General features: G+C 33.8%; 1 protein-coding gene across 9 annotated transcripts in view; it reads left to right on the forward strand.

Moving 5' to 3' along the window:
- Positions 1-23,874, forward strand: part of LOC124233820 (cyclin-T2) — a 39,855-nt gene that overhangs the window by 11,661 nt on the left and 4,320 nt on the right. For 3 of the 9 annotated variants that reach the window (XM_046651045.1, XM_046651047.1, XM_046651046.1), the window contains exons 3-8: positions 10,159-10,287; positions 12,299-12,359; positions 14,258-14,320; positions 17,499-17,544; positions 19,179-19,342; positions 23,389-23,459. In XM_046651045.1, the coding sequence (XP_046507001.1) occupies positions 10,159-10,287; positions 12,299-12,359; positions 14,258-14,320; positions 17,499-17,544; positions 19,179-19,342; positions 23,389-23,459 (534 nt within the window). The other 6 variants (XM_046651051.1, XM_046651050.1, XM_046651049.1 and 3 more) reach the window with 6 other exon arrangements.

Below are 23,874 nucleotides of genomic sequence, written 5' to 3' on the forward strand. Positions count from 1 at the left end.
ACTCTTGCATCCACCCACTTACTTAACTTGGCAAAACTCCTCCCAGATTTAACTGCTGTTCTCAAACTGGCCCATCATGACTTCCAAGCCTGTTAGCTATTTTGAGGTTCTTCTGTTATCAAGTCCAGGCCAAAATGCCCCATTACTTCCCTTCCTTCTTGTTGCTTAGATGCTGATACTGTGTAGGTATTGTGGTTACACAGTAGCCTGTTTTTGTGTTTCGAGAGTTCCTAGGAATGCCTTGTCAAGTGGTTTGGTTATAAATAACCACTGAGTTTTGGTTTTGCTATCCTGTTACCCAAGTGTCAGAATTCTTCAGATGTGAGACATTAAAAGGTTATCCTCAGTCGCTTTAGGAGGTGATATGCTAATTTCTAATCATACTACAATAGACTGTAATCTAAATGTCCTTAATAGATATAAGTCCTTCTGGGAAGATAACAGATGATTTTTTAGGAATAGTTAAAATCACTTGAAGTTCATTTGTTAAGGAGAATGATCCATCTGGGAGAGTTTATTGGTAGACATAAAAAAGCATGTATAATATTCTTGATTTTCTCAAATTGATTCTGAAAAGAAATCTGGAAAGTTTTCCGAAAAGCTTTAATGTTATTTTGAAACATAGGCACTTTATCTGCCTAATTACAGGTATGTTGGCTGATGGAGTGTATTGACTATATATTAGACAAGTCTTTATGAAGCAGCTTTTCCCCCCCAAAATTAGACAATTGTAAAATAGTCAAATAATTTAAACCTTTTCTATGTACACACACCTACGTGTGTGTTTGTCTTGATAGTTCATATGCTTCTATGGTGATTTAGCTTATTTGTTCCAGAACTTAGAAAGCATTTTATACAATTTGGTAAGGTAGTGATTCTAAACTAAGTCTGGTGTGTAGAATAGAGCAGATTGTTACGTTAACAGATATGCATTGAGTGTTTGCATTGGCTAAGACACACACAGCTCTCTGTATAAAGACTGACTTTATGTAACTTATAAACTGACCTTGAAGGCATTTTTTGAACAGCTATTCTGAAGATGTTTTTAGTACATAAAATTAGTTACGGTAACTTTTTTCAGTGAAAATAAAATTAGATCACTGTACATTCTACTATAAACGTGTCTGCTCATGCTAGTGAATGGGGAAAGTGATAGAAACCTTACCACCCTACATTATTTTGGAGCATTAACTTCATATATTATACTTAAGTAAGTTATGGTTCTAGTTATAAAGCTGGCTTATTAAGTACTCTTTATATGATCATATTTAAGAAAATAAATGTAATGTAAAGTTATTCTCTAAGTTGAGTCTGATACAGAAAAGGAAACGAATGCGGACTATAGACGTTCACCTACTGTTCAGTGTCAGAGCTTTTAAATGTTGTGGCTTTAATGGCTTGTGCTTAATGACAGTGTGCTGTATGTTTACATGACAGGAGTTATCCCACAAACATTGAGTGCGTGTTATGTGAGAAGCAGTATCCAAAATAGTGTTGTTGTTTTTTTAAGACATAGATAGTGCTTTCCCTAAGGGGCTAATATTCTAGTGGGAGAGGAGAAAAAAACTTTAGTTGTTTACTTTAAACTTTCTTATGTGGGAATAATTAGGAACAGTATTCAGTTTGAGCCATTTTGTGATGCCTATAAACATTTAATACATTTTAATTAGTTTTACGTAGTTTTAATGAATTTTCTTATCAGCATGTCAGCTATGTGCTTAAACCTGTACTAATATGTATATCTATATAGCCGCTAACTAGAAGTGGTTAATTTCCTGTTTCTTTACTATTTTAACGAGGTTGCTAGAAAAGTTTTAATTACGTTTATGGTTCACGTCTCTCTTTGACAGTGCTGGTTTGGACTATAAACTCTTAAAAGTAATACCAGTTACTAATGGAATGTATAGACATTTTAATATATCAACAAATAAAATTACTATTGTAATTCAATATTAAATTGATGGCTTATTTAGAAGTTGAAAAAATAGGAACAATGGTTCCTTTCTGGTCTAGAATCATAAGACCATGAAAACTGACATAATTCCATGCTTGGAAAAAAAAAATAACTGAGAGAGTAGGGAAAGGAAATTCGGAGGATTTGGGGGCAGTCTTGAAATGGTGCAGGGATTCACAGAGGATACCAGATTTTTACAAGCTCCCCACATCCTTAGATAGATACTGTAGATAGTTGGTATTATTCTACCTCAATGCCTAGAGTTTTGGGTGCAGAGTGGAAGTAGCTATTTGAATTAGTGTTATGGTTCATTTTATGTGGACTTAAACAGAATCTCTTCATTTTTGTTAACCAAACAAGCAAATTAATGGTTTTCTGAAATACTTGCATAATTTAATGTAAAAGTTAATCATTGTTTAAGAAATGGATAGTATATACCTTCTGAAAATGAAAACTGATTCTGCTTTTAAATTAACAAATGTGCAGTAAAGTTATACATGGTTAAGGTGAATGTTGTTTACCATTATTCGTTGTGCTATTATTTGGCTTTTGGTTTCCTTGAAATTTCCTTTGTTGATCTGTGTACACTGAATATTTAAAAGAGATGTCTTTTAGCTCCTTTTGTTAAACATCTTTATTGAAATATAATATACATACCATAAAATTCACCCATTTACAATGTACAATTCAATGGGTACATTTACAGAGTTGTATAACCATCATCACATACTGAATTTATATTTTCATCACCTCAAAAAGAAACCCTATACACATTAGCAGTTGCTCACTGATTTCTCTCCCTCTCACAACCCTGGGCAACCACTAAATTATTCTTTGTCTCTATAAATTTGTCTACTCTGGACATTTCATGTAGATGGAATTATGCAATATGTGGTCTTTCATTTAATGTAATTTTTCCAGGATTCATCTGTGGTATAGTGTAGCATGTATCAGTACTTGATTTCTTTTTATTGCTGAATAACATCCCTTACATTGTGTGGATAAACCTCATTTTATTTATCCATTTATCAGTCAGTGGACATTTGGGTTGTTTCTGCTTTTTGACTTTTATGAATAATGCTGCGGTGAACATTTGTGTACAAGTTTTTTGTGTGGGGACAAGTTTTTATTCCTCTTGGATATATACCTAGGAGTGGAATTGTTGGGTTGTATGGTAACTCTAGACCTCAGTAATCTTGTATAGCTTTTTAAAAACATTTTGAGAAACTACCAAAGTGTTTTCCAAAGTAGCTACACCATTTTTACCTTCCCACAAGCAAAGTATAATGGTTCCAATTTCTCCACATCTTTGTCAACACTTGTCGTTGTCTGTCTTTTTCATCCTAGCCATCTTATTATAGCATCCTAGTGAAAGTAAAGTAGTATCTCATTGTGGTTTTGATTTGTATTTTCAAAATGACTAATGATATTTAGCATCTTTTGATGTGTTTTGGCCTTTTGTGTGTCTTTGGAGAAATGTCTACCCAGATCCTTTTTCCATTTTTTAAATTCTGTTGTCTTTTTATTAAGTTGTAAGACTTCTTTATATGTTCTAGATACCAGTCCCTTATCAGATACATGATTTGCAAATATTTTCTCTAGTTCCATGGGTTCTGTTTCACTTTCTTAATGGTATTTGTAGTACATGTATCCAGTTTATTAGTATTTTTCTTTTGTCACTTTTGCTTTGATGCTGTAGGGAAGGAAGAACACTTCCTCTACCCACTCTAGGTCCTTCTGGCAGGGCTACAAATTAAATTGACATGAGAAGGAATAACAGGAGAAAATCAAACAAAACTTTATAACATGTATACATTGAGAGACACTCAGGTAAACTGAGCAACTCAACAAAATGGCCAAACTGCCAGCTTAAATACCATCTTGAGCTAAAGACAAAGGAGGATGTTGAGGATAGTGGTTTGGGGCTTCAAATGGGAGGAAGGTAATTCACATGGAAATGGAAAAGCAAATGTTAGACAACTGTTTACTGGGCATGTGGCCCAAGAGACGGAATTTCGGTAAGATGGGCTTGTTGGTGCTTTTCTTATCATACCTATTTTACATTATACTATAGTTATCTCATGGTATTAGCTCCTTCCTGGATCAGGCCTTCTATCTCAAATTCTTTTAGGCAATTTGGGGCAAGGCCAAAGTTTTCTTTCAGTCTTTTGTTCTATCAAGGTAAAGAGACACAGTTTGGGGTGGCTGATTCTGATCCCCCGCAATGTCATATCTAAGAAAGCATTGCCTGATCCAAGGTCATGATGATTTATTTCTGTTTTCTTCTAAGGGTTTTCATAGTTTTGTCTCTTACATTTCGCTCTGTGATCCATTTTGAGTTCGTTTTTGTTTATGGTGTAAAGAAGGGGACTGACTTCATTTTTTTGCGTATGGGTAGTATACAGTAGTCCTAGCACCGTTTGTTGAGAAGACTGTTCCTACCCCAGTGAATTATCTTGGCACTCTTGTTGAGAAATCAATTGACCATAAATGTTAGATGTTTGTTTCTAGACTCTCAGTTCTATTCCACGATCTGTGTCTTTTTTCTGCCAGTACCACATAGTCTTGATTACTGTAGCTTTGTAGTTAAGTTTTGGGTTCAGGAAGTATGTCTTCCAACTTTGTTCTTCTTTTTCAAGATTATTTTGGCTTTCTGGGTCCCTTGCATTTCCAGATGCATCTTAGGCTCAGCTTGTCAGTGTCTGAAAAAAAAGGAACCTGGGATTTTGATAAGTATCGTGTGGATCTATAGACGGAGAATACTGCTGTCTTCACAATATTAAGTTTTCTGTAACATTTGTTCTTATTTATTTAGTCATCTGAAGGAAAGTGGACTTTTGTAGGATTTATAAAGAATATTTGAATACCTATGCAATGTTAATGTTCTTGTTTCACCATACTATATGAGTGTTGTAGGCTGGTAAGAGCTGAGTGTATATGGGAGCGTACAGACTTAACTATGAAATGCTAAGTGTACTTTAAACTATAAGTTGATTTTTTTTTTTAATTTTAGAAACAAATTTATAATGGTGAGGTACTCAAATAAATTTTAAAATGCCAGATTGTATTTAAGCATATTAAACATATTTAAATATAATGTAATTACTCTATGGAAATCAAGTTTTATTCTCTTAATCAGTACTGCTTTTCAGCAATGCTGAATACTGATATTTTTCAGTTTTTATTAAGCTCACTCTTTGAAATGTAATTAGATGTCCCAGATAACACCCAGTGTGAAGATTTTTTTAATTCTCAATATAAATTTTCTCGTGTTGCAGTATTACACTCATCCATAATTATATGGGTAGGAAAGCAACTAAAATGCCAAGCTGAGTTAATGACATTTTCTGTAATACTATAATGCCAGTCTTTTCATTGCAGCAAAATAAAATATTTAAACCACATTTTGAGATTGTACTAGAATTTTGGTTTAATTGGTTTGGGCTTGGTGATCTTTTTATTATTAACAAATGGACATTTTGAGCTGTTCCTTTTCTTCTTTGCTGGGAGCTGTGCCTTTCTTGTTTTTCCTTATGTCTAAGTTTCTACTCCCTTTTTCCTATTCTAGGAACTTCTTTCTGTGAGTCTTTGCTGAAGTTATTCCATTACTGGTTTTCCTTAACTATATCTTTAGGCAAGTGATTTCCAAATTTTGAGCTATGATACCTAGAACTAACTGAATGTTTATTAATGAAGCCATTTTCAAGGCACAGAAAATAGTTATTGTTGACTTAGTTGAGGGAGGGGTAGTGTTGGACTAGTTAAGAGACGGGAGAAATGGCTTCACCTACCTGTAGGACCTAAAGATGAACTATAAGAACAAAATAGAATGAGCCTGTTGATGATGTCTCAGCAAAGAGAAAGCAGAATTTGGTGAGGAAGATTGGCCCTGAGCTAACGTCTCTTGCCAGTCTTCCTTTTTTTTCTCTCTCCCCAAAGCCCCAGTGCATAGTTGTATATCCTAGTTCTAGGTCATTCTGGTTCTTCTATGTGGGATGCTGCCACAGCATGGCTTGATGAGTGGTCTGGTGTAGGTCCATGCCCAGGATCCAAACCAGCGAACCCTGGGCCACCAAAGTGGAGCAAGCAAACTTAACCGCTTGGCCAGAGGGCCAGCCCTGAAAGCAGACTTTGGAGTCTTGTCTTTGCTTTTGTTAGGGCTTTTTTTGGATTATGAAATTTGAAACTGAAAAGTAATAAGACAGCTATGGCTAGTTCTTAAATACAAATGTACATGCAAGTGTATGCACAAAATTAATTACTAAAAGAATAAAGACAAGGATGATTCATTTGAAACTGACTGTAGACTCGTCTTCAGTGACTTGGAAATTACCCAGGCTTTTTGTTAATTCAGACTTGACCAGCTGTCAAGGTTGAAGCCAGCAATGGAGAGTGAAGAATATCAGCAGTGAGGGCATCTTGAGCAGAAAGGGGAGACAGCGGCCAGGAATGGGCAGGGGGAGAAAAAATGGAGAAGGAAGGGAGTCAGATTAAGAGCTAGAAATGGAAACGTATAAAAGAATAGAAAAGGAGAAAGGGGTGAAAACAGCTGGAGGGCGAAAAGAAGAAAGGAATATGGGTGTAATCATTGAAGTAATATCAAGTATCATAATTTCAGTGTTTGAATCTGCTTAGTTAGGACTACAGTGGAACCTTTAAAGAATTGAGTTTAACCGTGAAAGGAAGAAGGTGAGCAAGAAAGAAAGGAATTTTAAAAAGTGTTACATCACTTGTTAAATTTAAGATTGACACTAACAATATACCATTGTTGTTTAATTTTTCAACATATTAATGATAGTATTGAGTCATATTACTATGGGGCACTATTCTAAGTGCATTACATATATTGATTCATTTAATCCTCACCACAACTGTATAAGCAGATACTATTTCTCCCATTTTACAGATGCAGAAACTGAGCCACAAAGAGAGTAAGTAATTTGCCTAGGCTAGTCAGATAACAGAGCCAGGATTCCACTGAGGCAGTCTGACTACTGTGCTACAGCTGTGTTCATCACCTCTGCCTCCCCCTCTCCATGATTTATATGGTATATTCTTGTAGAAATTTATCTTGTTTTGAGAATGTAATATTCCCTTGAAATAGTTGTACATCTACTAGAGTGAGAAACTCTGAACACTGTTTAAAAATCTATTTTTCTTCCCTTTATTTATAGTAATTAGAGAAAGTTTATTAAACTAGGTACCAGAACACAAAGACGGATAGTGCGTGGTCTCTGTTCCCAGTGGACTGAATCTCAGTTGTAATTGTTTGTTCACTTGAACCAACCAAGTATCTACTCCAATACTGGTATAAATTCTTTGACTTTGAACCAAGTTTACATGTGCTAATGAATGTTTGTTGCCTTGAAAAGCATGCTCACCTTTAAGAGCTACAAACCAACTAGTAATATTGCCATTACTTAAAGCTTTTGGAGTTCTTTTCCTTTTGACAAACCACACAACAGAATCAGTTTTCCATACAAAAAGCAGTAGTACCTAGTTTGATTGCCTTCCTTAGTCATTCTTAAAATTAAAGCTTCACGTGGATATTCACAAAGTATTTATCTAAAAAGGTATTTTGTTTTGTTTTGTTTTTACAGCCCTGATGGAGTAAAATGTTTGCAGGCTGTAGAGGAGGAAATGTGAATGGAGTTAGTGGATTTCACCAGGAACTTTGGAAGAGTGTTGGGTATAATTAGTGTTGCACTGGAGGAGGATGAGAATTGAGCCCTATTTAGAGGGAACAGAAAGACTTCTTTGAGGAGTGTGGGTAAATAAACCAGGAATCTACCCTGAAGATTATTGCTTAGCTCCCTGAATACTTAATTTTTTAAATTATTTCTAGAACTTTAGAATCGTTCACTAGTATGCCTACTTCATTTCCATTGAGACTATCTTTAAGGAGAAAAGCTTGGGGTCTGGAAGTACTTCTTGATATTGAGGCTTGCAAAAAGTCTGAAGAGGATGGAGCTGTGACTGGGAATCCTATGAGATTTTACCGAGAAAAACTCATTGGAGATTTTAAAAGTGCCTGTTAGACAAGTAAGAGAAATTCTGGATCATGTGGAGTTAGGAAGAAAGTTAGAGTATTAATACGTTCAGTCTGATTTGACTTTTGACTTGAGCCTCTATTGCTTTACTCTGATAAATTTGAAAGCTGGCTTAGCCATTCCCCTTCTAGACATGAATGAGATAATAAATGAGAGACCATGGGAAACTGAGAGTATCTTCATTTTATTTAGCTTAGTGTTTCTTGCATTCCTTACCTTGGTATTAGCTCTTAAGTTTTTATTGTGGCATTTGGAATACTTTGAATTTAGTATTGATGCCTTTATGTTTAAATATGGATTATCCACATGTCATTCATTCAGGAAATATATTGAACAGCAGCTGCACAATGCTGGATAATGGGAACATAAATGAATAACTCAGTCTCTGTTTCAAGCTGCTTCTAGACTGATGGGACAGAGAAAATAAACTAGCATACAATATGAGTACAATGACAGAGGAATGCACAGTTTCCTACTGAATAAAATGGGCATTTCATCTGACTTGGGAATTTTACCTTGGGAGGAGGTGATCTTCTGAGTTAAGCCTTTAAATAGAAAAAGAGTTAATCAAACAGACAAAGTAGGTAGCAGTGGTTGGAAATTTTAAGTATGTGGGAAAAGAACTGAGTTAGGAAATAATTATCTACTCTCAGTTACCTTACACTTTCTACCTCTCAAAACACCCCCCCCATGACTGCTATTAAAAGAATATTAACTAATTTGGATGTTGTTTAATTAAATCTGTTGTAAAGAATAACAGTTTACTCTAAATCTATGAAAACTAAGAATAAGTTGCTTTTTTAAGCATTCTCAATTTTTTAAATCTTTTTTTTTGTTGTAATTTTAATTTTAAAAGATGGAAATAAGTTGAAAGTCCAAGTTGAAATTATTCAGTCCTTTCAAGGTAACATTGTTTCTGGTTGTTTGGAGCCAAACTCACTTAATTTTAGGTCTGTTTTAAAGATTTGTACAGCAGGAAGAGAACTTCTTGAAGTCATTTTTACTCCATTTAACTCATCTGCAAATGCAGTTGGACTAGAGAAAGTCTCTTTCAGATCCAGAATCCAGTAATTAAATTTCATGTCTCAGCAATGATATTTATAAGTTATTTTAAAAGCTCTCAGAGGAAAGGGTCTACTTTCTGTATATCAGAAATCTTATGTTAACTACCCAAATCATGTAGCATGATTTATGCCTCTTTCTCCCTCTTCCCCCTTGGCATTGTTTCTGTAAAGTGATTGATGACCCCCAAGATATAGTGAGACTCAGATGTTCATCTCTTTAAAAACATTATACCTGAATCTTGACATTTAGAAATTATCTTACTGTGACAAATTTCTTGTATGTTATCTTAGAATGTTATTTGAGTTTGAGGTATGCCTGTTTTCTGAGTCAGCAATTATTTGGTTTATTATTATCTTTTTGGGTAAATATTAGTTCAAAATTGATGTTTCTCTGTCTTTGTAGTGCTATGTTCTTCTATCCCAAGAACATAACTTACTAAATCTTAAAAAAATTGCTAATTTCTTGATCTCCAGTTGGCAGAGTTTCTACTCTACTCGTTTACCTTGCATGTTTATTCCCTGGGTTTTTAGCTACTTTTAATATTGCTGTAGTGAAGTAATAGTTATTAGGTAGCAGTTTCATGTTCAGAAGCCTCTTCTCGTTTTGCCTCAGATCCTTTTGCTGTCTCTTAAGCAAGATTGTGTAGCTCTTAGCCACATGATGAGTCATTGATTAAAAGAACCCTAGAAAATGGCCCAAAAAGAGGGAAAATCTGGGTATACTTTACCCACTTTTCATCTTTAAGCTATGGCTTCATTAGTTTGCTTGAGACTTTTTTTCCTTTAGCTCCACAATGTGCATTAATATTATTTAAACTTTGACTTAGTTAGCTAAAGTGTGAGTCTATTTCCTTTTTCCCTTTAGTATTCTACTTGCAAAACAAGCAACAGAGATTTTAGAAACTAGGGTAACTAGTTTTATTTAATGAATAACTATTAAAACTCTTATATCAATCTTATCATAACCCAGTTTGCAATTCTTACTATTAATATTGCATTCCTTCCTTGCACACCCCCCCCCCTTAGAAAGTAGAAGATTTTTCAGAAATTTATTTGTTTTTACATCACCAAATTTTTATCTTTTCTGCAGATAATATCACCTACTGCATTATTTTTGGCTGCAAAAGTGGAAGAACAGGCTCGAAAACTTGAACATGTTATCAAAGTAGCACATGCTTGTCTTCATCCCCTAGAGCCACTGCTGGATACTAAATGTGATGTATGTAAAAACTGGGTTTTTTGGTTTATCTTTGTAAATTGGAAACCTTTTCATTATTTAGACCTAATAAAAATATTATTCAATTAGTGCTGCCTTCCAAATGCTGCTTATTTCTTTTACCAGTTAGGAATGTAATACCAAGAAGCAATCTGGCAGAAACATATTTCATGTGTGTTCATGAATTCGAGTGTCATTCTGAATCACGGAAGGTTTTGATTCAAAGGTTCTTTTCAAGTCTTTCACATTTTGTTGTTTATCCTCACAGTAAACCTGTGATATATGTAAGAGGGGAAGTCATGTCACCTCCATTGTTTGGGCGCATTTGAGACTAAAGGTAAATAACTCCTAAATTGTCAGCAACTGAAGGAATAGAAAAACCTCCAGATTTGCCTCTAGACCAGTAATTAGTCTTTTAACATAGTTTTTCCTTTATTGAGACTGCATATATACAGTCATGCATGACTTAACAATGGGGATACGTTCTGAGAAATGCGTCATTAGGCGATTTCATCATTGTGTGAACATCGTAGAGTGTGCTTACACAAACCTAGATGGCATAGCCTACTACACACCTAGGCTATATGGTACCACTGTTGTATGTGCAGTCCATCGTTGACCAAAATGTCATTATGCGGTGGATAACAGTACTACTACTACTTAGCTTTCTGATACATAAAAGTGCATTTTCATGCTTTCATGAGCAGCATTTTCCAAATATTTTAATTTTCATGAAGAGTAACGCAGTTTCCAAACAGCTTGTTCATTTTCAGCATTTTAATGGACCTTACTTGACAGCACCATTTAAAAATGTTCTGACATCTTAAAACAGAAGCTAGAATTCTGGGCCTTTAAAATCATTTTTCTAGCACTCTTATTTTACATGAGTTACTTTATCAGGAACTTGTAATTACTGAATAACTCCCAGATTACATTAATTTGGTTTGATTTGGATCAAGTTTAAGGTCCCGCTTAAGTATATCTGATTTTATTAATGACAAGTTTTATCCTAGATGTTGGCTTTAAGGGAGTAAAATATTAATGTAACCATTCAATAATAGAGAATGTTTGATTATTCAAAGGTAGCTCTTATAGTTTCTTTTAACTTACAAATTCAGAATTATTTCTTGTGAATTCTTAGGGTATTGTACAAATAATAGAAATCTGTGTTTTAAAAATTAGCTCAGTGACCTTTTCAGAATGGAGCATAAATAAAATTGAAGGTGCTTTCACTCTGGGTTTAGTAATATATCCTTACATAAATGAATATTTATGTATGATAATGTTGTTTTCTTATCACCTTAGTCAATTGTCATGATCTAAGATTGAGACTGGAAGATTTTTCCTACCCTTTTATTCCCAGGGTAACTGCAGTAGGGAAATGATTTACTGAAATTGGAAGAAGGTCCTCTATTTATGTCCCCATGGGTGTATGATAGATTATTTTGGCATTTTATATCTAAAATTTTTCTCTCAATCTAGAGATTTGAGGGTTTGTTTTGATTTGACTTTATCTTTTTTGAAGAGAGGAAGTTAATTCTAAAAATAACTCACTGATTTACTGTGGCTGTCAAGGAATTACTCCATGAAATAATATCCTAGAGTGAGTGGATAAGGCTTTCCTTTAAAGGCGGTTTTGAGTGTGATGTTTTCACTTGGGTTGGTGCTTCCTCTCCTTAACGTGTCTTGAAATGCCAATGCCTAGGTAAAGTTTTACATTATAAACTGGAGATCTTTTTTCGATTAACCTACGCCCTTTCATATTATTATCTTCAGGGGGTTTTTCTGTTGTTTTTTGCTTTGTTTACATTTCCTGTATTAGAAGTAATTCAATTTTGACTTATCACAGAAAATAAGTTTTCTCTAGCACCCTCATTTTATTTCAAATTTCCAAACTACTGTGATTCTTTGGTAATCAATCTGTAATTCTCATGAGATTTAATGGTCCTGTGGTCTAGTAGTGTCATGTTTATCTTAAGCATTTTAATGTTTTTTTGTTTTTTTTACCTGACAGGCTTACCTTCAACAGACTCAAGAACTGGTTTTACTTGAAACCATAATGCTACAAACCCTAGGTATGTATGTATGTCAGATATTATTTTTGTGTGTTTTATTCAAAGTATTACTCTAAATAAAGGAAAAGATCTCTGGAATAATTTTATCATTGAAGAAAGTTTCCTTTTAAAACAAAATTTGGGGCCAGAATAGTATTGCTTGGTTATAAGGAAACCATTTTTTTAAAATTTAATTTCATTTGGCATAATTTAATTGAATGGTAAACATAGCCTTAAGTGTGATTTCTTAGGTTTTCAGATAGTTAAGACACTATGCTTCATTATGCATTTGCATTGGAGAGTGAAATGGTCCTTTAGGGCTCTTGCATATGATTGTAATGTGTATAAACATACATGGCGGTCTTTGCTCTCTTAGAGCTTATAGTCAGTATTTAATAAATTTATCACATCATTTTTAATGTGACATAGTAGTTATTTAAATGTTGATCCTTTCCTAAAAATTTTATTTTCTTCAAGGTTTACGCTAAGTAATCTAGCTTAATCTCATGTTTTACTTTACTGATGAGGAAATTGAGGCCAAAGAAAGTTATAACTTATGTAAGGTCATACATTATTTCTAGAAGAACCTGGCGGGGTGTGGTGGGAAGAACATGGGCTTTGTGGAGATCTGGGTTTAATACTGTCGGCTTCTGATTTGCTTTGTTAACTTGGGTAAAGTTCCCTTTACCTTTTGTACCTCCGTTCTGTATATGCAAGGTGGAATCATAATGTCTGCCTTAACATCATGAATTTGAAGATGAAAGATAATGTATAAAAAACCATTTGCCACACAGTGTGTCATAAATAATCATTATTTTCTATGGTAGTTATTTTTATTTTGTTTATTACTCCATTCCCAAATGTTGACTAGAAGTGTGATAATCATAGCTTCCCACGTGACAGATTCTTTTATTACAAAAGTGACTTGTTTGAAGTTTTTATAATATAAAAAGATACAAAAGTGAAAGTGAGAATCTTATTCCCTCCAAATCCAATGGTTTAACATGTTACTGTTTTATATAAAATTATATACATGTGAAAATGTACAAACATTTATATAATGAAGATTGAAAAGGAAAATTATATATTTTTAAAAATAATATAAAGCTATTGTTTTATTATATAATTATTGTGTCATATTCATCATATTTATGACAGATTCTTAAGCATGGAGAGTTAATACCGTTATTTAAAGGCAAACATTAGAATTTATAACCTGTACCTCTATGGTTTCATTGAAGTATGATTTTGCAGGTTTAATTACAGTAGAAATATAAATAAACTGCACAATAACTTTATAAATCCAGATTACCTGTTTATTAGGATAGTATTCATTTACTGCTTCTGAAGGCACTAGATATGAATTGTACTTTTTTTTAAAAAAAAACCTAAGGGTTGATTGAACTTTGAAAGCTTTTCAACATTTCATCTTTGGTTTTAGAAACAGTGATTTAATGAATCTTGAGGACTAGAAGGTCGTAAGACCTTTATTATTAAGGAAATGTAGTTATAAGCTAACTATATCATTTAAAAAGTTATTTTTCCTACTGTGGCCCAAAGGTTATATTTATGAAAAATATTCTTTTCAACATTTTCTGAAAGAAGGAGTTGGAATACATTTTTTAAATGTGTTATATAGTTGAATTCCCTGCTTAAACTGTGGGACAAGCTTTAAATGTTACCCCCAGTCTACAAATAACTTTATCAGTTTTTTATAATGGGAACATTATTTTTGAGAAGAAATTATTTCTCATCATTGGAGGTATAATGAACATGTCAGTGATGAGAAACTAACTTGTCTTTGTATTTTTCTAATGATGAAAAATGTGTTACACATTTATCGTTGTGTGCTGAACGGCATTTCTCAGGCAAGTATTGTAGTGGTAAGTGATTGGGAAAAAAGGTGCTTTTCATTTCAGGTTTTGAGATCACCATTGAACACCCACACACAGATGTGGTGAAATGTACCCAGTTAGTAAGAGGTAAGCGTTCTTTGAAACTTTTAAATTATTAATGCTTTTCAAGGTCTAGAATTGGCTTGAATATTACTTTGTTCTCCTAGCCTTTCATTGAGTTTTATTAAAATAGGACAAATGTTATTTTGCAGCATTATTTTTGTGTCCTTCATTTACCTATTCATCTACTTCTATGTGTGGTTCTGCCTGGTGAATTAGCTTCTTTTAAGTGAGAGTCTCATTTCACTAAAAATTTAGAGGGCTTCCAAATATTAAGACTCTCTCCACCTCCCCATTGGGCTATGCCAGTCCCATTTCAGTTAATATTTAAGATGTAGGCCATTAACACATAGGTGCAGAAAACAGTATTAATTTCTGGTTTATGTCAAACTTTGATTGACTTCTTGAGAAGTTTGATTACAGTTTAAGAATTTGGAGGCCAACTTCAAATCTTTCAGATAAAAGGTGCCTTTCTTAGCAGATTTGTCATTTTTAGAAATGTTTTGCCCATGTTCATTTTGAACAAAATTGATTAATACACTTTTCAGAGTTCTTTAGCATTACTAAAAATGGTTTACTTTTTGTGTGTAATGGAAATAATTACATAGCATGATGACAGCATGTGATGTGCCTATTAAAGCCTTTATAAACAAGAGTACGAAGTTTTTGTATTGTTTGTTTTACTACTTGGTTGTAAAGCATATGGTACACATTTTTCTACTCTTGTTGATGAATCCTATGTATCTGTTTTATTCCCTAGAAATATTTTTTACACAGTTGCATGTTGTACTACTACTCACTTCTGCTTTCCGGTTTCACATTTGAAGTGTTATGTACTGATAGTAACCACTTGGAACCTTTAGTGTGCCCTTTTCTGTTACTTTATTTTTGAAAATGATGATTTTGCAGTTTCAGTCTTTTACCATTAGACTTCTTTAGGTTTATTCTAAACAAAATGGGTAAGACTTTTGGAGGCCTTGTTTTATTTTTTAGTGTTTACCTAAATATTCTTGCATTTTATTCATTCTAAATTGAATCTATTTTATACCTAGGTAGGATTGTATTATGTTAATGGCTACATTTAAAAAAAAAAAACAAAACCGCTTGTCTGATACCATAGTGTCGTTGTTAACAACTGAACTTCTAAAAATCCCACTTATATATTTTTTTATCCTAATAGCACGTTATCATTTGTAAACTAGAACATATTTAATTTTGGTTCCTGTTGTTCATGGTTACATGAATATATATTACAGCACATTCTCATCCCCAGTATTACAGTGTAGTATAGAACTGTATAGATAAGTAGTATAGGTGTTTAATTAAGGAGGAAAAAAGCTCTAGAGTAGTTTTATTTTCCTGAAAACCTGAAAGAGTAAGCTGTTTTGTCAGAATAATGGAGAGCCGTATAATTTGCTTTGAATTAAGCCTAATGAAAGATGTTGGAGGAAGATATTAATGAAACTGGATTTTCAGCTTAATATTATTGTGAAATTTGAGTCAGCTTCTAAATTCTTTATCAAAGTTTAATATTTTTTGTGCATGTTCTCATGTATCTAAAGAAGCTAGAGACGTAAAGCCCATTAATTTGCAAAATTGAATGGTAAATTTTTAAACATTTACAAAAACTACAAGTTTGATATATCATCCAAAGCAAAATATTTAAATCTTATTTTTTGTTGTTAATGTTTAAAATGTAAGCAATTCTTAAATTTTAGTTATGTTTAATTTCATTTTGCCTAACTAACGTTTCAGGTAGCCATAGTTTACATCTCACTCCATTTAAAAAAATATTCTTTCATGTTTGGTGTCCTTTTTTTTTGCTCTATTACAACAGTAAGCTAACAAAAGAACATTTACCCTACGTTCTTCCTCTGTTGCACAGTGACTGTTAATAGATTATTGAATTTAGATATATTTTGAGGTGAAAATTGCTATGGCAATTTAAAATTATTTTTACTTTCGTCTCTGTGTATTTTGATTCTTTTGTTTGGGGCAGGGTAAATAAATTTGGTGTCTTTAAAGTCCTTTTTTCCCCCTCTCTGGAGATGAGAAAGTTGATATTATGCTACTTTGCTGCAGAATTGGCTAATTTCCTTTTACAGGGACCTTTCACTTCTGTGATTTCTCCTTCCCTCCCCACCAGGAAAGAATGCCATACTTAAGTCACACTGCCTCCGAGACATCTGATGCTTTGACACTCTTCCTTAGCACAACTCTGCTAAGCCCAAATCCCTTTTGTAAACCTTTATGTTGATGATCCACATGGGGCAGCAGGGATTACAGGTGCTACAAATAAAAATAGGAGGGGGCAAGGAATTTGAGGCCTGTTAGAGAGGGGTGAGTTGAGATGAACTGATCCTAGGTGAGCAGAGGGGAAAGGTATGTCAGTGATTGTGAATGTATTTGGAAAAGGCATCCCTGTTGGGAAGAATAAGAAGCAGAAGAAGGGAGCCAGTCGGGGGGACTCTTTTCAATTTCAATGTCTTAAGAAGCTGGTTGTTAAAAATTGCTTTTCTCTTGGGGACCAGTCAGTGTTGAAGCATCCTGATTCCCCCTAGAGTACCTCTGTCTTTTCTAAAGTTGTCTTTAATTGCATTCTGTAATTTTTAAAAAAATATTACAATGGAGTATTCTTATATCAACACGCTTATGATATTTCTAGGTTATTTATTCTCTGTTGATGCTTAGTAGCATGATGAAAAACAGCAGTTTGTGCTCTCTGAGTTTGGGGGGTGGGGGTGATTTTGTTTTATTTTCTTTTGATGGAAGTACTTAAGCCAAATTAAATATGATGACTGAGGATTAAGTCTGGCAGGCAACTCTTTGTATTTTGTATTAGACTTCAAAATCTTTTCTTCTTCTTCTTCTTTTTTTTTTTAAATCCAGGAGAATGCTTTATTGCAACTTTTAGCTGACTAGATGCTTAACTTAGTAACAAGTTTAGCCCTTGTAACTGGCTAGCTAAAAGCAAATCGGCTTGTTTCTCAGATCTTTGGGGGATAGCAAGAAACATTTGAGTGAATGTTGTTGAAGATTTTCAGTAGTATAGAAAATGATGGCGCTCTTGTGATATTTGTAAGTAGTAAGTAAAATTTACTTTTTGTGTACAAATCTTTGAAGTTTTTGTTGTGTTGAGAACTTTTTGATGTTAGCATGTTAAAGCTGATAGTATTGTCTTCGTTTTTTTTTTCTTTTCTTACAGCAAGCAAGGATTTGGCACAGACATCCTATTTCATGGCTACCAACAGGTTGTTATCCTGACCCTCTTTATTGCACTGTTGTAGCACACTATAGCTTCCTTTAATGCAGGGCCCCCTCAATGTGTCTCTTACCCTTGTTGCAACAGGAGACTGGACCATCTACTGTGGTGGTACCTTCCTGTCTGCTTTGCGGTGTATTGTACAAGGGACTTTTGGCACAGAGGGGTTAAATGCACAATGTGAAGTGTAGTGGTGCTTTCTGATGACATATTCTCGATTTGTGAGTGCATAAGTCTAAAATTGGTAGCCTGAATAGCAGCTAAAGATTACAAAGAGCTAAACTTAACGTAGAAATTCGAGCAACTTGGTAAGTATAAAGCTATTTCTAGTTTACAATTATAGTTAAATGACAGTTTTTTAAATTTCACTTTTGATCCAAACTTTAAAATAATCATTAAAGTTTTTTTAATAAATAAAATTTATATAACTTGGGATTTTTTTCCAGATAATACCCACTAGTAGTAAATTGGAAGTAGTCAAGTCCTATCAGTGCCTGGATTTACATAAGTCCAATTTTTACTTTGAAAAAACTTACTTTCTTTTCAGTTTATATAAAGAAAAACTGGTATTAGTTTATGGTGATCAGTAAACATTTTCACCAATCCTAAAACTGAACTGAAAGAGCAGTCTTTTAAAAGCCTTTAATATCTGTTATAGAATTCTGTTCTGTGTTGATTATATTTTAATGATTTAGATTTGTTTTTTAATTGGGTCACTGGGGAGGAGGGAACAAAACTAGTTTTGTGTGGTTCTTAATTTCTTATGACACTGTTAAGTTTTATTAAAAACTTTGAATTGGCAAATACCAGTATATTTTCTTAGATATCTGTTGTTGGGATTTAACCTCTATCCCTAGGAATTCTGAACATCAACAAAAACACACTTAAAAAACTTTGGTTAGAAAAAGCTAGTTGTGACATGTTACATGCCCAGTTTTTGGCACACGGTGAAAGGAGAAGGGTAGTGTTTTTTGTAGTATTTAGCAACATTTTGGGCCTTGAAGCTGTTCAGCAAAAGGTAAGTTTTCCCTGTGGCTTTGCTGGAAAGAAGACAGGTTTATGTAGATCAGTGTTCAATTCGCTTAGACTTACTTGAGAATGGTGTTTGTGGAGCCACATCAGGTGGTAGAATCCCTTATTTCAATGTCACGTTGAAATTACTTTTTGTCAATTTTACAAAGAGTCATCTGCATTTTCTTTACTTCTATGTCATAACATTATTTTAAAAACCCAAAAATACCATCAAAAAAAGTTTAAAGTGTTTTACTTATATATAGTGATTTTTGAAAGTATACTATCTTCCTCTCCTTTTATAAAGAAGTAGAAATACTTTGAATTTAGATGCAAAAACAAAATTGAGAAATGTTAATATGTAAGTAGCATTAATAAATATTAATATAATACTCTAGGGAGAGTGTGGGAAATGTTCATAATCTATGGGTTTTTTAGAATTAGAATTTTTATAACTATAGTATTAACTTTTAATAAGTTTTTGTACTCTAGACTTAAAGAAGAAAACCTTTATAATTTTGTTTATGCTCTAATCTTACTGGTAAATATTTTTCTTTGTTTTACATATTTGAATTTCTATGGCTCTTCATTTTCAAACCTGCTCCACAACAGTCTACATCTTACAACCTTCTGTCTTCAGTACAAACCAACAGTGATAGCATGTGTATGCATTCATTTGGCTTGCAAATGGTCCAATTGGGAGATTCCTGTGTCAACTGATGGAAAACATTGGTGGGAATATGTGGATCCTACAGTTACTCTAGAATTACTAGATGGTAAGTAGGGAAAATAAATCTTTTTTTACATTAAAAATATTTCTTTTTAGTATGGAGAAATTCTGTCTACTTAAGTACTGTATAAGTTTGAAAAATAGTGAATCCCCGTATACTCATTGCCTAACTGAACAGTTACTAGTGCTGGCCAATCCAACATCCCCCTACATCTACAGTTAGGTAGATGCTAATCCCAGATATCATTTCATCTATTAATATTTCAACTTGTATTTCAAAGGATAAAGACCCTTTAGAAATGTAACCTATAATTCTATTTTAACAATTTGGTAATAGAATTTAAAATATAATTATGTGATCAAATAATCAGGATGAAAATAAGGATTCATTAGCCTAAAGGAAAAAAATTGAATATATATCAACCACCACTGAACTTCTAAGGCCCTTTCAGAACTTTTCGACAAAATATGAGTTGTAATGCTATAGGTTTATCGTTTAAGAATACCTAAAGTATACTAACTTTGTTGAGTTTAAAGTATATAAACTCAAAGTCAGGTTATTACCTTCTTGTAGAAGATGTGAAGCAGTGAGCTAAAGGCATTTTCAGGGTAGCATTCCTTGCTCTGTAGTTCCATTGATGGTGAAGTATGTCATTATTGCCTCGTGTCATTAAATATGAATTGACAAGGAAAAACGGGATACACATTCTATAAATTATAAACCTGGAATTAGGAGGTCTCTTGATAAGAAACTTCTCTGATTGAGAAATAAGAGAAACTGCCTGAGGTAGGAGATTCTTGGGACTTAAGACATTTTAAACAGCTACTATAGATTTCAGAAAAGAAATAGATAACACTTCTAACAGATACACCTAAAATGATATGTTGGGTTTTTAGCTTAGTCTTTTTGTAGACTTTCCCCAACGTCCTGTACAAAATTAAAGCTAAAGTAAGAGATGCCTATCCTATGGCTTTGGAATGTGGTCTTCCAATAAAATCTTAGATTTTTCTTTAAGATGGATGTTTTCTTAAGAGTCTGCAACCTTTTCTGTGAAGGGCCAAATAGTAACTATTTTAGGGTCTGTGGGCTGCGTGCTGTCTATGCTACTACACAACTCTGCCACTGTAACTGGAAAGCAGCCATAGGCAATTTGTAAATGAGTAGGTGTGGCTGTATTCCAGTAAAATTTTGTTTGTGAAAACAGGGCACAGGCCGTATTTGGCCCACTGGCGAAAGTTTACCTACCCTTGTGGTAAAATATGCTTTTTTGTAAGATCTCTTGATTTTCTGATGTTTTTTCCTCCCTCAAAAATTTCTCCCAGAGTGTGTATCTCATGCTGTGTTACTGCTGCATGGTTATACTCTTTTCTTTACATTGCCAGAGGTTCATTGTGTGTGGGTTTTTGTGTGTGTGGTTTTGTTTTTGAGGAAGATTAGCCCTGAGCTAACATTTACCACCAATCCTCTTTTTGCTTAGGAAGATTGGCCCTGAGCTAACATCTGTGCCTATCTTCCTCTGCTTTATATGTGGGACGCCTGCCACAGCGTGGCTTGATAAGAGGCCCAGGACCCAAAGCAGCAAACCCTGGGCTGCCGAAGCCGGGAGCCCACAAACTTAACCACTACGCTCCCAGGCTGGCCCTTGCCACATGTTTTCTTAAAGTTTATCCAGAAGGAAGGAAGTCTTCATTGATTTGAAATGACATGTTCTAAAACCAGTGGAGGTTATTTTTCATCTGTGCCTTGAAAATTAGGTTATCTACGCCACCATCTTTCTTTAGCAGTCAATAGATAGAGAAAGTAGGCATAACCTTAATAAAACTAGTTTGTACACGTGGTGCTAAAATAAAGCAAAAAGCAGGTAATCTGCCTTTATCCTGCTCCTAGGTTATAGGTAGTTATTTTTCTTTTGACACAACAGCGGCCACCTAAATATCCCTCTCCTTCCATTCTGAAAAGGCTCAAGTCCATTATTCATTTGGAGAGCCATTAAATAGGAATCTTGGACACTTAACACGTTGAAAATTTCAACATATTATATAGCAGCCTTTTCTCTGTTTTGATCACAAAAAAAAAGTAACAATATTTAAGATGTATCTGAATTTTAGCATTGTGTCTAAATTATCAGTGTTTACTGAAATAATTCATTTAATGACTGTTCCAAAACGACATTGGGTTGGACTTGGCCTAGCTGTGAGGTTTTTTATTGTTTTGTAGGTTTCTTTTCTTTTTATGATTAATAACAAACCTTCATGTGTGTTTTTGTGTTTTGAATTTTTTTCTGTATATTAGCTTTTAGGAAGAAGGGCCTCTATTTTAAGCATCGTACTGTGATTTTTATACATATAGCTAATTACTTCAGTAGTGACTATTTGACAGATTCTTTTGTTCCTCCTCTATAAAGTTTAATAGAATAGGATACTTAAGAAAGGAAAGAGAAAGCTTACATTTTGTGCCTGCTGTGTACCAGGTTTTGGACTAGAAACTATATGTATTTAATTTTTGACAGCCAAGCTATTAAGGAAATTGAGTCAAAACAATTTCTTGTTAATTTTGGACCCAAAAGTATTACGTCTCTGCTAGATTTATTAGTGTCCAAGTAGAAAAGTGGTCTTTTTTTCAGATGAGGAAGTGGTGGTCTAGGCATTAGATTTTTTCATCCAAACTGAATCAAAAATCTTGTGGGACTTGAGCAGGAATTAGTTGTCACAGCCTTGTAAACATAATGATGCTGAATTTTTGCATGGTCTATGCTTCTTTGAGACAAATTCTATATTGTCTTAATTTTCATTATCAGTCTTAGCATTTGCCTAGAATAGTTTACAGAGAAGCTTACTATTTATATTAAAAAATAATAAATGAATCTGTGTAGTCTCCACTGAATTGGCATTATGTATATTACATGATATTGTAGTTCATTTGAATGATACTAACATTTGTCTTGAGAGTGGCCAGTAACTTTATTAATGACACTGTTTGGGGGTAGAAAACTAATTCATCATAACTTTGGGAAAGTGGGTCGTCTCATCGTAATCCTAAATTTTTTTAAAAATTGTTGTAAAAATACAACTAGGGTAGTTTATTAGTGTTAATAATGTTGATTGCTAGGAAGTTATGAGTATAGGTGGAAGAACTTTTTGCATTTAACTTTGAAATAATTTTAAGCTTAAAGAAATTGGAAAATAGTGCAGTTCCTATATACCCTTCACTCAGTTTCTCCAGTGTTAACATCTTATATAATAATACGTGATTATCAAAACCAGGAAATTAACATTGGTACAATACTATTAACTAAACTACAGATTTTGTTTGGATTTCCTCAGTTTTTCTGTTCTAGGATCCCATGTTCTGTTTGGTTGACTTGCTCCTTTAATCTCTTCCAGTCTGTGGCAGTTTGTCAATCTTTCCTTTTCTTTTTTGACCTTGACACTTTGAAGCATAATGGTCAGTTATTTTGTAGAGTCTTCCTCAATTGGAGTTTGTCTGAAGTTTTCTTATTATTAGATTGAAGTTATGCGTTTTTGGCAAGAATACCACAAATGGCCTTTGCCCTATTCAGTGCATCTTATCAAGGGGTACCTCATGTTGATATGTCTTATTGCTGGTAATGATAACCATAAACACTGGTTAAGGCGGTATCTGCTGCGTTTCTCCATTATAAAGTTACTGTTTTTCTCTTTGTAATTCATAAATATCCTGAGGAAAGTATGTTGAGATTATACAATTACCATTTTTTCCCTCAAACTTTTGCCCCCTGATTTTAAAGAATATTGAAGGATCTTGCCTATGACAGTTATTACTATGGTGTTTCCTAATGGAGATTTTCTATTTGAGGGGAATTTTTTTTAGTGCTACTAAATTTTCCAGAGATTTTGAGTAAACATGTAAAATTGGGGCAGGAGGAGGGGGAGTGACTCTCTTTTTTAAAAAGAGTGCTACTTCAGAGCTGTGTCTGCTTCTGTATATCCTGAAGGTTGAATAGGAGTGTGACAGATGAACTCTTGAGGTCCCTTTTTTTAATATTGCCCATTTGAGAGAAATTTAAATCCTAAAGGCACCTTCTAAATTTTACATTTAAATTTTATTTTTAGAGTTAACACATGAGTTTCTACAAATATTGGAGAAAACGCCTAGTAGGTTGAAGAGGATTCGAAACTGGAGGGTAAGAGAATTGGCAGGGTTTAATAGAATATCACTTTGTCACTTATCTAACAATTGCGCAGCTAACCAATTTGAATTTTTGTGGTTAAATATTATTTCCAATATGCCTAAATAATTACAATGTATCTTAAGCTACATACATTCATAGAACATTCAACTACTGTGTCCAGTGGACTTTGCTATGTACTTTATATATTTCTTGTTTAATTCTCACAGTGAACATGATGGAAATACTCTCCTCATTTTACAAATGGGAAAAGTAAAGCCTAGACAAATTACTTTGTCAAATGCTCGGCTAGGGTTTAACCTGCATCTGATTCCAAAACCAGTGCTTTCAAGTTGTTACAGCCTCTAAATAAGACAGTTGTTTGTTTACTGTCAACAGAAAACGTTCAACACTGGATGATTTCATTGTC

Source organism: Equus quagga, unplaced genomic scaffold, assembly GCF_021613505.1.
Source record: "Equus quagga isolate Etosha38 unplaced genomic scaffold, UCLA_HA_Equagga_1.0 252_RagTag, whole genome shotgun sequence".
NCBI classification, from domain to species: domain Eukaryota; kingdom Metazoa; phylum Chordata; class Mammalia; order Perissodactyla; family Equidae; genus Equus; species Equus quagga.